The 17156-nt window shown below is 45.5% G+C and overlaps 1 protein-coding gene across 10 annotated transcripts in view; it reads right to left on the reverse strand.

Annotated features, from left to right (window-relative positions):
- The window catches only part of eya1 (EYA transcriptional coactivator and phosphatase 1), a 54882-nt gene that overhangs the window by 20653 nt on the left and 17073 nt on the right, over positions 1-17156 (reverse strand). For 3 of the 10 annotated variants that reach the window (XM_037456413.2, XM_062559302.1, XM_037456412.2), the window contains 6 exons: positions 7061-7188; positions 6343-6408; positions 5206-5283; positions 3301-3367; positions 2770-2915; positions 1921-2058 (listed from right to left, as the gene is read on the reverse strand). In XM_037456413.2, the coding sequence (XP_037312310.1) occupies positions 1921-2058; positions 2770-2915; positions 3301-3367; positions 5206-5283; positions 6343-6408; positions 7061-7188 (623 nt within the window). Of the gene's footprint in view, positions 1-1920; positions 2059-2769; positions 2916-3300; positions 3368-5205; positions 5284-6342; positions 6409-7060; positions 7189-13258; positions 13378-14317; positions 14574-17156 lie in introns of those variants that run through there. The other 7 variants (XM_037456420.2, XM_037456414.2, XM_037456416.2 and 4 more) reach the window with 5 other exon arrangements.

The following is a 17156-nucleotide window of genomic DNA, read 5'->3' on the forward strand; positions in this document are numbered from 1 at the left end:
AGGAGCCACATAAAAGGCCGAGGGGACCCCCGCCAGCAGTGAGAATGAGCCCATGCTGTTGGTGGTGGTGCTGGTTATGGTAGGAGGAGAAAATGGGGGCGGGGGGGGGGGTCTTGTGGTTCCCCCGGGGGGCATGTTCCCCCCCCCCCCCCCCCCTCCCTCCTTGTCCTGCTCCAGTTAGTTCACTCACTCAAAACCAGACATCATCCCTCCCTCCTCTCCTCCTTTCCCTCCTGCCTTCTGGCTCCACAATTGGAAGTCCATTTGCTTTGCTTGATCAGTCCCCCCGCCATGGGCTATGTCTATCATCAGCGCACAATATTTGTAGCAGAAGTTTGGATGCCCCACTTGGGAATAGGCGATCAAGTCCAGATGGGGCTTTCCCCCTCAAAGAGGCGGACGCGGCTTCAGCTTCTTTAGCTACTTACATGCCACTGGGACAGAATGCTGGAATCCAATTATTCACCTAATTAGCATCTGCTCAGTACCTTTTCTGTTGCATTACGTGAAGTGTCCCAAAGCGTTGCAAAAGTGAGGCGCACAAAACTCCACACCGAGCTCCGCGGCAATTGGACATGAAAGCAAGGAGTAAAACCAATAATCAAATTGTCCTCCGCCTTGACAGCTGGCCACAGGCTGGTGGCAGGGACACTGACACGGAGGCAGGGGGTTGGGGAGGGGGGGGGGGGGTGGGAGGGGGTGGTGGTATCAGATGTGGAAGAAGCAGTCTTTGGTTGGGACCCCCAAGGCCCGAGGCACCTCGCCCAGGCCGATCGATGAGCCAGAGAGAGTGATGATGATGATGATGATGATGATGTGGCCAGAGCCACAGTTAGAGAACTCAAGGGCCAGAATAGTGGTTGATCTGTCATCCAACAACGGCTGTCAGATACTAACGCACTTAATGCTGCGTGGGGGGGGGGGGGGGGCGTCCGACAGCCAGGGATGGCAGGAGACAACGAGGGAGGGACAGAGTTAGACGGAGGGAAGGAGGAAGACAGCAGTAAGAGCATAATACTGAAGAGATGAATGGGCACATTATGCTGTCATCGTGAGTTAAACCACTAAGGGCAGGACAGCAGCTAGAACATTCTGCTGCACATGGTCCGTCTCCTCTTCCCCCTCTCTCTCTCTCTCTCTCTCTCTCTCTCTCTATGTCTGTCTGCCTCTTCTTTTTTGGGCCGTCGGCTGCACGCCGCTAAACTCCGACTGCGGCCGATTGCATTTGATTTGGTTAAGAGGCGTGGAGGAGAGGCTTCCACGTGCCACATCTGCCGCTGAGCTGGCGTTATTTATTGTGAGAGTGTTGCTTCTCAACAACATGCCGAGATGTTTTTTCACTGTCGCGCGTTGGAAACCAAGGCTAGGCCAAGCTAGCTGTTGGCTAACGTGCTAAAAGTGCAGGTGTGGCAGAGGCTTTTCTGAAACAAATGCAAACAGTGAATAATATAAACAGCATGTGGTAGAAGACTTTAGCTGTATTTAAACAGAACGTAGAGAGAAAAAGAGGAGGAGGGCAGGACTTCATTCTAAGGTTTCAACGCCATAAATCGGTATGGTCTCCGCTCTAAAACAAATACAAATATGATCACAGGGAGAGAAAAAACAAATGCTGGGGAGTGGGGAGGACATGGCTGGTGCCTCCTAAGTGCCTGCCATTTTCCATCTGTGTTGATTCTTCTAAGGGGGAGAGGGGAATGTGAGGGCCGTGTTGTGAATCCGTCTGGCTCTGAATGCTATTAAATCAGGGACAGAAACCTTTTCCTTTAATCTCTAACCCCCCCCCCCCCCCCCCCCCCCCCCAAAATGAGCACTAAACCCTAATAATAGACAGAAAAACACACAGGAAAAAAAAGAAGTGACTAACTGGCAAGTGAAGATGCACAAAGAAACATAAAGCGTGCACAGAGATGTCCTCACCCTGCATCTGGTAGCTGTAGGGGGCCTGTCCTGTCTGCGGCGTAGTGAAGCCAGAGCTGTAGCTGAGGAAGCCGGTCTGGCTGGGAGATTGGGACTGGGTCAGACCCCCCTCCGTCTTTATGCCTGCCCACAATGGACCTAAATCAGTTAGTGACACCAGATCGGTTTGATGCACAAACAAGCAGTCGACACACAGCTTTAAATAACACAATTACTTCCAAACTTTGTTAAGAATTATTATCCAACGCTGGGTTCAGTCTTACTGCAAATGAGTTGTCCATTTGTCTGTAAAACCATGAAGCATGTTAGGACTGTGATTGTTTGATTAAATGTTATTAATATTGTTATTATCATCAAATATAGGTCATCTGTGAAAATATGTTGGGAGTAATAAAACATTCTGCTTGTGTTTGTGAGTTAAAGTGGCCACTGCTTACATTCAATTCATCTCGATGGAGTTTCTATGCAGCAAATTCATTCAAATAAACAGTGTTGAATTCCTCCACATATTAAACAGTCTTTTGGAGTAAAAAAAAAAAAAAACTCCCAACGCTTTTGGACAAATAAAGCCGACGGCAAGCTATGTACTATGGGCTTTCCCATTTGCTCTCTGATTCGTAACATTCAAACAGCTTGATGAGCATTTTCAGTTTTACTGTAACTGGGGAGAGAATGCAGGCGTCAAACAACAACTCAGCATCGCTTTGCTGGAGGGATTGTGGGAACAAGGTTTGTCTTATGCACAAGGTCTTGGACCCGACCTTGAGGAAGGACAAATATTCAGTTGCAGACATCATGCATATGTTTGCAAGACCAGTGGAGGTTTTGGGGTGTGTTGAGAACTCTTACCATAGGCCGGGATGCCGTAGGGCTGGCCGGGCTGGGGGTAGCTAGCATAAGCTGCGGCCTGCTGCATTCCTGTGGTGTACTGCGTCTGCCCATACGCAGCCATATTTTGGGATGAGGGGGTAGGAAGAATATGCGGATATGTTCTACTATGAGAGAAAAGAAACAAAAAAGACAAAAGCGAAAAAGGGAGGCAGGAAGAAAAAAGGGAAGAATGTTTTACTTCTGAAACCATAACACAATCTTTTCTAACAGACAAATTCCACGGGATTGTGAGACTTCATCCTGAGCACGGAGCCAAGCTGTGAGACCGATAGCATCGCACAGCTCACCGACATAGTGGACGCACAATAAATGGCCAAGAACATTTTTGCGGGATAATAATTAAAACAGATTTCAGTGTGCGCGAGCTGCAGACATCCAGGCAAACAAAGCTAGCCGGATCCCCCCGATCTTCCACAAGGATCTAATTAAAAGAGCCAAATGAAGTTGGTTGCTGCTTATTTTTTTAAAGAAAAATAAAAGAATTCTTACTTGGAAGGGTATATCTGTGGGGAGAACTGGTGAGTTTGTCTTGGGCTGAAGCCACTGCTTCCAATAGCTGAGGAAAGTTAAAAAGAAAAGAGGCAAGCACATATTTAAACATCAAGAAATAAGGTAAATATTTTCCTTTGCCAACAGAACTCGTGGATTCCACAGAAACATTAATTACATTGCATTGTTGTATTTATTTCGGTAACCTCATCTAAGGTTGACAACCGCGGAGCAATAATGGAGCAAAAATAATCAGGTAAGAACATCAGGTTTTTCTGCCGCCCCCCGTATCTCTGAGATACTGCTGGGCTGCTATGACGACCGCTGGTGTAAACACACACAGGATGGTCTAAATCAGTCTCGGCCTGTGGCTGCAGTGGCCTCGGGCCTTCCATGCCGCAACCACATTGGAAGCCAACGCCGCTGATTGCAGGTAATGACTGCTACTGCATGATCACTCCTTCATTAAGAGCACGTGATTCCACGGTTCTGTTCGGTTGAGAGAGTTCAGAAGCAAGAAACGTGCAGCACACCTGGTTTGAATCTGCATAACTAATTATGGAACACACAGAGTGGTCGTCACACTCTTGTGTGCACGTATATTATATTCTTCATTTTACCTGTGGATGTTTGTTCTAAAAAAAATTCCAAAAATCAAAATATTTAATTCCTCACCCACAAAAGATCCAGCCTGCAACACTTCAAATATAAAATTGACAGATGCATTTTTAAACTGAATCAATATATTTTTTAAATGGTATCTCTACATCTATAATAGAACATGACAGCTGAACAAATTACGATACATTAAAGTTTTACAAAAATATTCATGCAACAATCACAGTTCTGCCGCATTACTTGTATTTAACTGCAGCGGAGCGATGCAGTTCTTAAAGAAACATCTGTCTAATTGGTCGTGACATGTAAAATAAGGGATTTGGTTGCGGGGGAGCGCTAACTGTATGTAACTGAATGCTCTAACCCCTCACACACGTTATTAATATTGAACACTTTTCCCACATCAGCAGCACCTGCCACCGGACAGAACCTGCTCTTCTCAGCGGAGCTTTGGATTTCCCCGTGGATGATATCAGGGTATAAGATTACTAAATATCATTAATATTGTCAGAGACAAAAGTCATGGCGGTGATTTTTTCGCCTCTATAGTTCAGTATCAAGTACTTTGTTAAACAGTTGAGGAAATACAGGACTATTTGCAGCAAGATAACACCATCCGCAGTTAAATGCGTTACTATTAATACATGTTTATAGAAAATAGACACCGGTGAGAATTGCAAAATAAATAAGCCGTAAAGTTATCATATTTGGGATTATTTCTTTGGATTCTTAAAGTGTTCATCATATCTTAAGGTATTTATGAGGAGAGTTTTCTGTGGGCGTTTGTGTGCTTAGAGGAGGGTCTCCGACAGGTCGGTAAGGTAACAGCAGAGAGCGAAGCCCACTGGGACACCGGGTCACTCCGCTGGACGCACAGGTTCAGACCATTACAGGTCATAATTCCCTGCTCATCGGCATGGCAACCACCGGTGTTAGCAGAAACACACAGATGCGAAGGCATATAAATATGCTGACTAAAGGGACAGTAGTCGCACACAGACACGCATATTGGTGTTTTAGCTGTAGGGACTCTTTGTGGGGCCCAGCTCATAGGGCACCCATCTCTAGGCTCTCACTAATCAGTTCTGCAGCTGTGTTTGTGTGTGTGATGTGTGTGATGTGTGTGAGGCAGCCAGACAAATGAGGGCGCACATGCACGCACACACACACACACACACACACACACACACACACACACACACACACACACACACACACACACACACACACACACACACACACACACACACACTCAAACACTCAAACCCAATAGTCCTCCAGCCTCACCTGATCCTGAGAAGGTGTCTAGAGAGATGTCTGCTACTGAGGGGATGAGTTCGCTGCTGCTCATTGGCTCGGTTTTAACTGCGGACAAAGAAGCCAAAATTTCACCAAACGCACCGAAGTTCAAGAAAAAAAAAGATCTAAAGGAATTTAGACTGTGTTTTAAAAGTATTTTAAAAAGTAACTCAATTAAAACTGAACTGCAAAGGGAGAAGGGTGAAGTCAAACAACATTCCAACAGCATTTACAATAATGGCAGAAAATCTATGTAAATAACTAACATTTATTTTTCAAATAAAAATGGCAGTAAATGTGTTAGAGTAACAGATAAAGAGGAAAATAGTGTTCTGTGGGGATGTATGACTACAATTGAAATGTCAAGGAAATATATGGCATATAAAATCTTTTTAAGAGAGTAGCGAACGCTGTTTGACCTCCACTCCTTTATACAGCTCTGCAAAGATAATTTCACAGCTTTCTGACAGCTCAGGAATCTTTGAAATTAATCCGTTTCACTTCAGGCGGGCTGGAGAACTTTTTTTTTTTTTTCTACTTTTTTTGGCAAAACAAATTGACAATGTGGGCAAGGGAGTCATGCTCAGTGGAATCCCTAATGGTTGAAGAAGCTATTCGCTGTCATGTTTTACATGTTTCCGCTATGCTCGCTCAGTGCAGAAGCATACGATAACGTGCGGACAAAATCCCTTTGAAGAGCACATAGATGAAAGTATTGCGGTAAGGTGCATGCATAAACTAGGACACACTCAGTTCACAGAGCACACAACAACCACTGTGTTCTGGAAACGGCATGGAACGACCAAGGGAAAACAAAATGCACAGAATGCAATTTGACCATTCAATAACAATGGAATCCAATCCAGTGTAAAATCATGCTTGAACAGAATACCACAACAATTACAGCAAATATCGCACAAGTTTCTGAATGAAAGGCACAATAGTTGAGGCAACTTGAACATTGTTTAGAGGATAGTGTATTTTTGGGACTTCAAAAAACAAAAACAAATGTCTTCATGTCTTTTGAAATAAAAAAGGTAAACTACAAAAGAGTGCTTTCCTTCTTGCTCTCAGTTGAAAACACCAAGTATTGCCCTTTCATTGCGTCACCAGGAGAAGACGAACCTGCAGCGGACTGTGAGTTAGAACCTAACAACCAGTCTGCAGTGGTAAGCATTGTGATGCTATCACCTACGGGAAAGAAAGAATGGCAAAGGGACACATGACAGTCTGCGGCACGTCTGCGGGTCCTGTGTCATAAATACACAAAGAAGTACACGCTGAGCCCAAAGCACAGACCGACCTGAAGCTTACGTGACGGGGGGGGGGGGGGGGGGGGTGGGGGGCGATATGTTGGGTTTGTGACATGGGCAGGACTGCTTCACTAAACAAAGGCTCGGATTTAAGCCCAGGTGAATCACCTGAGTAAATAACTATGTACAGTGGAGACCTCATGCAAAGCTCGGTCATTTCCATGCTGTGGGCTTTGAATAATTACATGGTTACTTAAATACACAGCTAATAGTCACGGGAAATCAACTACTGGAAGCTCCAATCTAAATTGCAAAGTAGCAAATATCAGGTGCACGTTTGGTACGATACTACTGCAAGAAAGAAAAGTGTCAAATTCACCCCCCAAAAAATGATCAACAACCTTTGTAACAGCACTTCTTTTGCAACGAATGCACCGACGCCACACTTCACTACTTTCATATCCAGAGGTCAGTTTTACATTGAATGTTACAACATTGCTTCTGCCACCAATCTCAGCCCTTTCTTCATTTTTTTTTTGTTAAATGTGGAATGGTTCAGAAGACAGAGCAACAGCACCGCAAACACATACCTTCAGTGCCATTGGGTGTCATGGAATTGTTATTGATGTGGGAGTTGTCGAGGTTGGGACCATTAGGAGATTCACTGCTTCCACTTACTCGGCTGTGAGGACTGGCTAGATCCTGCATTTCCATAGACCTGACGAAACACACACGCACACGTGCACACGCCGAATCAAATTACACATATCACTCTGGTTTCAGGGAAGACACGCAAGCTCTGCTACACAATGCAGTGTGCGCATAGACGCGGGGTTCAGCAGTCCAGGTTGAGATGAAGGAAATGCTCGGCAATAATACAAAGTGAAAAGAAAAGGGATACTAATTCTGGGTCAAAAAAATAAATCCTTTAAAGCCACCTTTAAAAGTCATTATTTGCTGCAATTTTACTAACACCTGCCTTCTTGGTGATTTATTTAAATACATTTCTAATTCTGATGTTTTTGTGTGACGTCAAATAACAAATTAATATGTGAAAATGAAATATGTCTACAGGCCAAAATATGGCGCACACAAACATGCACAAGCAAAAACAGATTTGGACTAGCGAGCTATGAAATGGATAGTAAACATCTTGACATGACAGCTTCAGATTTCTCCCGTTACAACAATGTCACTGCTGGTCACCGTTTCACGTGAAGTGCACGCGATGCGTTTACTGTCAATTTGCTCCCAAGTATCTTTTAAGCAAAAATGGCCTTAAGTGTTTATCGTTTTGTGCGGTATCGAAGACTGTTAACAGATGTTTGCCGGTTTGAGGCTATGCTTAATGTGCCTGTTAAAAGTGCAGCACTCTGCCTGATTGTAGGAGGCCATGCCTCAGTGATAGGCAGACGAGAAGCTCACGAAGCATGTGTTTGCTCTGGCAAGCTCCTTAATTGTTTCTGTGTTTACACAAAAGACCACGCCACTGAAAACATTGTTCTATCTTCTCATTTTGTGCGCTCGGGGGATTTGATCAAGTATGGACGGCGGAGAAGAAAAGAAGGCACCACTGCAATATGGGAAAAAAAAAAAAAAAAGAACTACGGCCACAAACTGTGGAGCCCATTTGTCTCCGTCACTGTTTCCATTGTAAGGTAATGAAATTAGGACAAAATGTTTTGTGTATTTCCAATTATATTCCGCCGCTCTGCGTATCTCCGCTATCGATAAACATCGGCCTTTTACGCAAGGCCACAAACATAAATGCTCCAGAAGCGGAGTATTCAGAGTGCTATCAGATGCCACAAAGAAAACAGATTCATCTGATAAAAAGATTCAATTGTGATATTTGATTATATGCATCTGCTCAATTTACGATTATCATTTTGTTATATTATAATACATTGCGGTACAGATTGTTTTTTTTTTTACAATTTCATTCATGGAAAATCTTTTTTTAAGCTTCGTTTACCAAATCAAACAGACTACGATTTATGAGACAAAACAACCAGTGATAATATAAAATACACAACGACACAAAAGTTTTTTTCCTGATATCTACTGTAACAGAAGCCGCATTAGCCTTTAGTATATTAATTTACACACGCCCTAAAAATATCAAACTCTCCAAGAACACAACGCTACAGAGGCACACTCACAGTTTCAAAGCACCTTAAGGATCAACAATGGTTCTACATCTCCAACTCACTATTTAATCCTGCGTTCACCCCCTCTGCCAAAACTTCCTTAGTCATTATCTATTGGCTAAAAAGACTCCCAATCAGACGACATGGTGGGCTAAGTTCCTCCGTGTCGAAGTCGCTCTCTGCTGCACGTCTCTGCTGCAGCCGGCTGTGGCTCAACTGAGCTCTTACCTGGACCTAGACGAGTCCTCCCCAACTCCCTGTCTCTGCTCTGCACCTCCACCTGCCGCCGCACAAACAATGTCCCTCCTTGTTGCTGCGGCTCAACGTCACAGTCCGAGAGCCCTCCGTGACACAAAAAGGCTTGTCTGAGAAAACATGATTGTTATTCTGCAGCAGAATGGGAAGAGAGGGCCAGCTAGCCGGGGTGAGGGGTGGGGGCGGAGGGTAGAGGGGGGGCGGGGGGGGGGCAACAGAGGCGCACACTGTCTCTCTCTCTCCGAGCCGCGGCCCCGCTCCGCTGTTGTTTCCTCCTCCAGGTCCTCCCTCCTCCCCGAGCGAGCAGAGCTCAGCCAAATGACGGAAAGGTGATTCATCATTGGTCTACGACAGCTGCAAACTGGATCAGCCCTCCCCCAATCAACATGCAAAGCGGCTTAGCCAAGGTAAGCAGGAAGGGGTGTGTGTGTGTGGAGGGGAGGGGGGGGGGGGACGCGAAGGTAGGCAGAAGGGTGAGTGGTGAGGGGGGGGGGGGGGGGGGGGGGGGGGGGGGCCTGCCCCGCTGTCCTGCTGGAGCCGGAGGGAAGATGGGACTTGTTGAGCAGAGACAAGTCAAGCGAGACACCCGTAGCATCTTCAGCAGATCTCTCATCTGCAATTGACACTATCTGAAATTTATCAGCACTCCCCCCTCGCGGCATACTGACAGGTCCTAATGACCGTCAGGGCCGCTTCCCGCGGGCCTGCCCGAGCCTGGGGCCGCACACACACACACACAACTTCCTACCTTCACAGCCTGTTCACCAGGGGCAGAAAGGCAGAACGAGAGCTATGCATGTGTCTACTCTCACACAGACATTTTTGTGCGCTGTGGAAACACAAAAACTCACTCTGAAGTCTTTTTTTTTTTAATGTATTTTTCTTCAGAACACAGAGACCCATAACTCACGTCTGTGTGTCCGCATGCATTCACGCACACACACTTTTACACACGCCACTTCAGAGGCCCCCAGATCGTTGCAAACACACACACACACACACACAGGGCACTTTAGAGGCCCCCAGATCAGTGGTGCATCTCAGACAATGCAGGAGACTGGAAACAAGAACACGCAGAGCATATGGAGCCACATATGTTTCCTATGACGCTACGAATGCCTCTATTACTCTCCTTTAGCTGACAGTTGCATTTTGCTGTGTCCACTCTGCTCGCCTCTCTCACCAACATCAAGCGGGGCCGTATACTTGCATGACTACAACACTATATTAGACCCGACTGCAGCCCGCCACAGGAATACAGGGTCCAAAAAGAGGTCAATGGCATATTTAACTGGTCAGGGAAAAGGAAAAATTGTCTTTTAAAGAAAAATTTTAAAAATCCTAGCATGATTTTTTTGGTGGTTGCCTGTTTACATGAGCTACGGTAACCTGAGCTGCATGAAGTTTTTTTTTTCTTCTTTTTTTTTTCCAGCAGGCTTTGCTCTTCACACCAAAGCAAAGCCTTCATGAATACCATTCCAGCTTTACACTATTCCCGTTCTCCCACTGCTAATGGTGCAGCCGTCTTGGGCGAAGGAATCATCACATTTCGTTCTCGCTTTAGCAGCTACAGACAACGGCGACGTCTCCTCCTGACATTTCCCAATACTAAAATATGCAGAGGGGAGATAAAAATAGAACAAAGTATTCATGGCAAAAAGTCCACAGAGTTAAAAGCCATGCAGACGAGTTGTGGAGAGAGTGGGTTGTGGTGGAGAGATGGTGTGTGTGTGTGTGTGTGTGTGGTGGCTGCTCACCAGCTCAACCCAGTGAAGCCGTTACCATGATGGCGTCTCCGCCATTGCCAGCAGGTGAAACGGGCCAGGTGAAGACAGAGGGGGAGGATAGGAGGGAAGGGGGGGGGGGGGGATTTAAAAGCACGGGCCGCTAAATATTTATTGTTTTAAAAAAGAAAGAAGAGGGAAAAAAAAAAAAGATCTGCGTTTCAGCATCTTTGATGTCCTTCCTAGTTCAACCTGAAACTGCCCGGGTCTTTGAAGCCAACAAGAACAAAAAGCCGGACTAGATGAAGCGCGAAGTGTCATCAAGGGGGAACCTGAAGAAGTGCCACAACACGCCTCCCAAGCGCTTGTTTGCCGGCCCCTTTTGTTTCGCTTTACTTATTTCAAGACCTGCGTCTCCAAAAGGTAAACACGGCCACGGCCGAAGGCTTCAGCCCCGATCATCTCAGCATGCGGGCGGCCTGACCCTGCACCCCCCCCCCCCCCCCCCCCCCCCCGGTCGTCACCTTTGCTACATATCTCCAGTACATCGCTTGAAGGACTTCCAACAGATTTGTTACAGTATTTTTTGCAAAATCGAGCCAAACGTGACGTTAAAAAACAAATGAGAGTGTTTGTTTATTTCCGCTCTCCCTGTGTCACCCTTACTTGATATTCATTTTATCGAGCATGGTCCACAGTCCTCTTGGATTTTACAGCCTATGTAAGCCATGTGTTGTGAGTTACAACTTTTAAAAAACAATGCTTTAATCAAAATCTAACTTTAAAACAACTAATCCCCACTTAAGCTGGTCAGCTGAATCCACATGGTGGCCCAGGAAAAATAAATCCACTCTCAAAGAATGTAGATGCAGACAACAATTGAACACAGATGTGAGTGGAATTAGGCGCAGTTTACAAAATGCTACACTTCACTTGTGTCTCCATACGTGGCCTGAAAAAATAACGGCTGCCAGCAAACGTCACATTAAAAGGCTCGGCGTTATTTTCATCTTAAAAAGGGAGGAATTTAAGATGAGGCAGCCTTTGCAAATATAAAGAAAACGCATGGAGATGAACTGCACTGGTCTGCACTTGGTACCAGGGTTAGACTTGCGGCAAACAAATAATAAAAGCACACAGTGTTTCACACGTCATTTATAATGGTTCACTTTTCACAATTAAAATCATAATTATCAACAGATGTGCTGCGTGCTGATATGCAATTTGTCTCTCATTTGGCCTCACCTAACATTTCACTCAATAGCTACGTTAAATCTGTTAATACTGTGCTCTTCAACCTTCAAAATTATTTCCAGAAGGCCGCTTCGCCTTTGAGGGGCCATCCGACCAGATTTAAGGTGCACATTTTATCACAACCTGCCTACCACCGTGACCACCGCAGAACGCCACACGCCTCACAGCACAGAGATCTCCCTTTAATAACTGCCTTGTTATTCTTATTCCCTTAAATCTTATGCAGTAATCTGTGGTGTTAACGTTAATCATTTAAGGAGGCAGAAGCCATTTTTTCAATTCTTCATGTCAACATTGCAGACGGAAATAAAGTTGCATTTTCTTTTTTTTAATTCTCAAGAGGACTTTAATGATATGAGGTCAGTCACGTCTACACAGACAAATTTTCGGTATGACCCCTTTGAATAAAACGCATGTTCAAGCTTCGTTGTTGTCTCGCGCAGAGTAAACATATTGCAATTTACAAACACACACACACACACACAAATGGGTGTCAGTGAATGAGGACCTGCCATGGCAATCAACAGAAACCCTTAGAGCTCATTTCCTGTTCTTTCAGACGCACACTCCAGATCCAAACAGTGGAGTGTTAACAAAATAACACCCCGCAGTATTTGGTAAACAACCCCTGCCCACTAATCACCCTGAATGGGTTACTTAATAGGAAGTCCCCGATTTCCTCCTTCTCTCTCTCTCTCTCTGTGTGTGTCCCCCCCTTCCTTTACTAATAGCTCTATGAGTGAGGCTCGATCAATTAGCCCTCGGTGTCTTTCACCGTTTCCAATCTCCTCCCTGAGAGAAGAGCACACGAGCTCGGCTGGCTAGACACATCGTTTCGGCAGGCATCAGGCCCTCGGGCAAACAATGCCACCGTCACCGCCGCCGCCGCGCCTGCTGCTGCTGCTGCTGCTGCTGCACATGCACGGAGCTCCACGGGCCGGGCACGGAGACCCTGGCGTTGAGCAAATAGACAGTGCAAACAGCCCCGAATCAGCCGGCTCATTATCCGTTAATTGGATGAATAAGGGTATTGTGCGAGTGAATGGCTGCGGCCGGCGATCACACGCGCTGTCATGTTTGCCTCTCTGGCCACTCTGCAAGCAGTCGGGCTTACCGGCCTAACCTCTCCGCTTCCTCTCTTTCATCTACAAAACACACACCTCTGTAAAGCAGGCGGTTTTTCTTCTCTTTTTTTCTTCTAAATGACAGGAGTTGGAGGATGAAAAAGGAAATAGGAAGGGCAACAAAAAAAAAAAAGCAGAATTTCAGAAAGATTAAATGCCCTTCTCTCTCTCACACACACACACACACACACACACTAATTCCCTGACTTGTGATGTAAGCCTGTGATCATACGGAGAACATTAAAGCAGAACATCCTTCAGCCAGAGAGGCTTGTGATTACATCGTGACTCATCTGCACTACACGCGAAATGCTGGCGAGCGGAGGAGCGGCCCATGGAGCCTCGGAGGCCCGTTGTCTCGGTCGGACGGCGAGAGCCCCTCAGGTCTCCTCTCGCAGCATTCCTGGCCTCAGCAGATGGCGTTAGATGTCAACTGCTTGAACTGTGTTGGTTGTGTTTGTTCTGCCAGTCAAAAAGGGGACTCCTGCAGGGAGCGGCGTGTTTTGCTAGCCCGATCAAAAGTGTAAACCGGAGCCAGCAGAACAAGATCCCATGTTTTAAAAAGGGAAGGTGGGACACATTTGGAGCTAATCTACGTCTCCATCATGCAAACAAAATACTATTTGCTGTTTTAAAAAAAAAAGGTTAATCTAGTCATTCATGGAGACATTTTTTTTTTGGGTGGTGCAATGTTAGGGAAGGTTTTTGTTTAAATATTATTTATAATTACAGACAAATTGGACTGTTACATTTAAAAAGCGATTGGACTAAAACTGTATTTATTATTAAAAACAGAACGTCATCATACGATCATAAAATGTATATCATCAACGATTATTTAAATTCTCATTTAAATTATATCTCATTGCATTTTTCTAAAAACGTTTTATCCCAAATGTCAATTACATTTACAATATTGAGAATTCATCAAAGGCAATTTAATTGTTTTGCTATTTATCTATTACGTCAATAAATTACAGCTCACCAATGCCTTCCTCTGTGTTATTATTACCATCAGTATGCATCTTTTAATAGCTCAAGACTATAACGATTTATAGAATAATGAAATGTGAAATAGGTGGGGTTTTTATTATAACAATTAACAATAACACAAGTTGAGAAATTAAATGCTTACTCCTGCTGTTGTGTCAATATGAATACTATAATTAAATCATATATCTTAAATGAAATGTGTAAAATAAAGGAGATAATTCCACACACACACACACACATACGCACATTAAAATACTGTCCAAATTTGAAGAAAAAAAAATAGAATTGACAAGACAGTTGACAAACTAACACAGTCAACATCCCATACAAATTAAAACCATACTCACTACAATTCTGGTCCTTGTGCGTTTATCCCTTCTTACAGCTTCTTTTAAAAAAAAAGATCTTCTACGGAGAGATTGTTCAGTCCAGCAGAACAGACAGCAAACTTTCTGAAAGAGTGTTGGTGGAATCTGTAGCACAATAAATGTAAACTACAAGACTACTTTTTTCTTTTTCATTTTAGGTGTTGGAACCCATGGAGCCCCGCGCCGTATCTCAGGAGACCCGGACCGAGTGAGAAGGAGAGTTGTCCGATTACTGCTTCGGGCAGTGACTAGTGAGTGTCTGAGCAAGAGGGAAAAAAAAGAGAGAGAGAGGGAGAGAGAGAGAAGGAGTGAGAGGGAGGGAGTGAGAGGGAGGCTGCTGCAGTTTCTAAGAAGCGGAGAAGTTGCTCGGTGCTCTCTCACAGGAGGACTTTGGGTCTGGAGCAGGCGCAGGGGTGGGGGGTTGGGGTCGAGGGGAGGGGGGGGGGGGTGTCCCCTTGTGTGTCATCCGCACACAGCTTTAAGCAACACGGCCCTCTGCAGATTTTATCAGTTGAGACTAAGACAATGAAACGGCAGATCTCCCGCCTGTCCACTGGAACGCCGGGCTCCGCTCGCACACCCTCAGGGCCCCCCCCCCCCCCCCATTTCCCTCTATGCCCCCCCTCCCCCCAACCCCTTCTCCTTTGTTTTTGTTATGCTCTTTTTTCCTCCTCTTCTTTTCTTTTCTCTTCACCGCAGCCCGCATATTTCAGCTCTCTCTGGTGAGTCCTGGGTCGCTGCAGGGTTTTCTCTTTCTGACGGAGGGACTTCTAAAGGCCAAACAACGGGCTTAGGACACCAGCTTAGGTGATGGGAAGCCCGAGGTCTAACCAGGGCCCGAGCGGCTCGGCTCTGGCTGGGGCCAGTGGGAGCACCTCCGTCAACACGTACGCGCCGCGTCTGTGTGTGCGAGGTAATGACTGCCTCCTGTCCGCTCCAGGTTATTATTTCAACTGCGCGAAGCTGCTACGATACACAAGGCCGGGGCGGCTACTGATGAGCGCAAACTGGTGATTTGTCCAAGCCCGGCGATGACGCTGGTTGCAGCTCTTGCTTTCAATATGTCATGACGAGTTTTTTCCCCCCAAGAACACAAGTTCTGCGTAATGAAGAGCTGGGAGTTCAATGGACCATTTAGATGTTGTTTAATTTCAATGTAGGGGAAATTCCGACTGTGATAGTGAAAAATGATGATAGAGGAAATCATACATTTACTACGGTAAAGAGGTGGTGACAGAAGAAGAACACCCACGGCTGCAAGAATACTGGGGTAGTGGCTGGACCGTGTACCTCCAGCTTGTGCGTTTTATAAACTACTAACACTACTAATAAGAAACAAAGAAATTTTCATTTTCATTTAAATCATATCAACTAAAAAGAACAGATAAATCACTCCATTTCCACATGATGATCTCGGGAGTCCACGACCCATAGTGGGAAGCGGGTCAACACCGACCGCCGTCGCAGTCGTCAACAAGGAGCTGACAGAAATAGACCCGAGCTGCAGCGCTCCTGCTCTAAACACAGTGCAGTAATGATGTGGACGCGCTTTGAAACGCAAGTGCTACTTCCTTTTTCCCCCCCGGACCGACTGCCCACAGGTAAACACACGGGCTCACGTTTCAATATCAAAAGCGCAAAGTATATTGCGCGTCGAACAGGTTCCTGATAACTCGATCGGCTAATAGATGCTCGGGGACTCTCAAGTAACTATTTCTAATAGCGGAGGGGTACACGCGGCAATCGAGTTACTGCGTTCACTCTGTCACTCTCTATTTCAATAAGCAGCTGTACGAAATTAGTTTGAGATGTAATTTTGCAAGTGAGTTATTTTCAAATTGCACAGTATAATTATCCAGAGTTGTTTATGTCTCGACCACTGAACTCAGATTTTCCCCGTCCTCGCCTGCGCGCGGCGCCGTGCGTTTTGAGACGAGGCCCCAATCAGCCGAGCAGTTTCGCTGGTGATGTTTGGCGATTTACTTTTTCCATGTTCCACGGTACTCCGTGAATGAAGGCTGTTCAATACAAACAATCCCACGTAAATTGTTTCCTTTAATCTGTCAACACGTTGCCACTGAAAAAACAGTCACATAAAATATTGCATTTTAAGAGGTTTAAAAAAAACTCATGAAATGCATTAGAATGATATAATATTTTATGCCACTAGAAATATGCATCCACACCCTAATAGAGCCGTTGTACATCTGTCAAATGGAGAAGACGCGCTGATGCTGTTTGACTGACATCAGCCTCGAAATCGTCACTTGCCAAAAACTCTATCGAGTGAGAAATCCGAGAAGTGGGCTAAGATTAAATGTGAAGCCGTTCTTTATTGAGGATTATCTCGATGGGACTCAATGGTCCTCACGAGGGGTTTGCAGGGATGCCTGCCTGCAATTTAGAGTGAAGAGAGATCGGCGCCGTCCTCCACTGCCAACAGGTTATCCACTCAGCTCCTCACACGCATGACAATAAAACTCACTTCCAAAAGGGCTGGTTCTGAAGAACGGATGGCTAACGGACCTCCAGCTGGAATCACGAGTGTTCAGCAGGTTTTCGGGGGCCTACGCTGCTGTGAGTTTTTCCCTCTGTTGAGGAACATCTCGGCGAAGGGAGTTTGCTTATCTTGACAAAGGATACATAAACAGAGTGAAAGGTGCAGGAACGGTGTGACAAGGGATCAAGTGATTCAGATGAAACAAAACGCTAACACCCTGGTGGCAAAGTTGCAATATTTTCGTATGCATATGTGCTGCAAATATGTTTGGGTAGAACTACTACAGTGTTTATACAATGTCACACATTCAGAGGGATC

This window comes from Pungitius pungitius, chromosome 19, assembly GCF_949316345.1.
Source record: "Pungitius pungitius chromosome 19, fPunPun2.1, whole genome shotgun sequence".
NCBI lineage: Eukaryota > Metazoa > Chordata > Actinopteri > Perciformes > Gasterosteidae > Pungitius > Pungitius pungitius.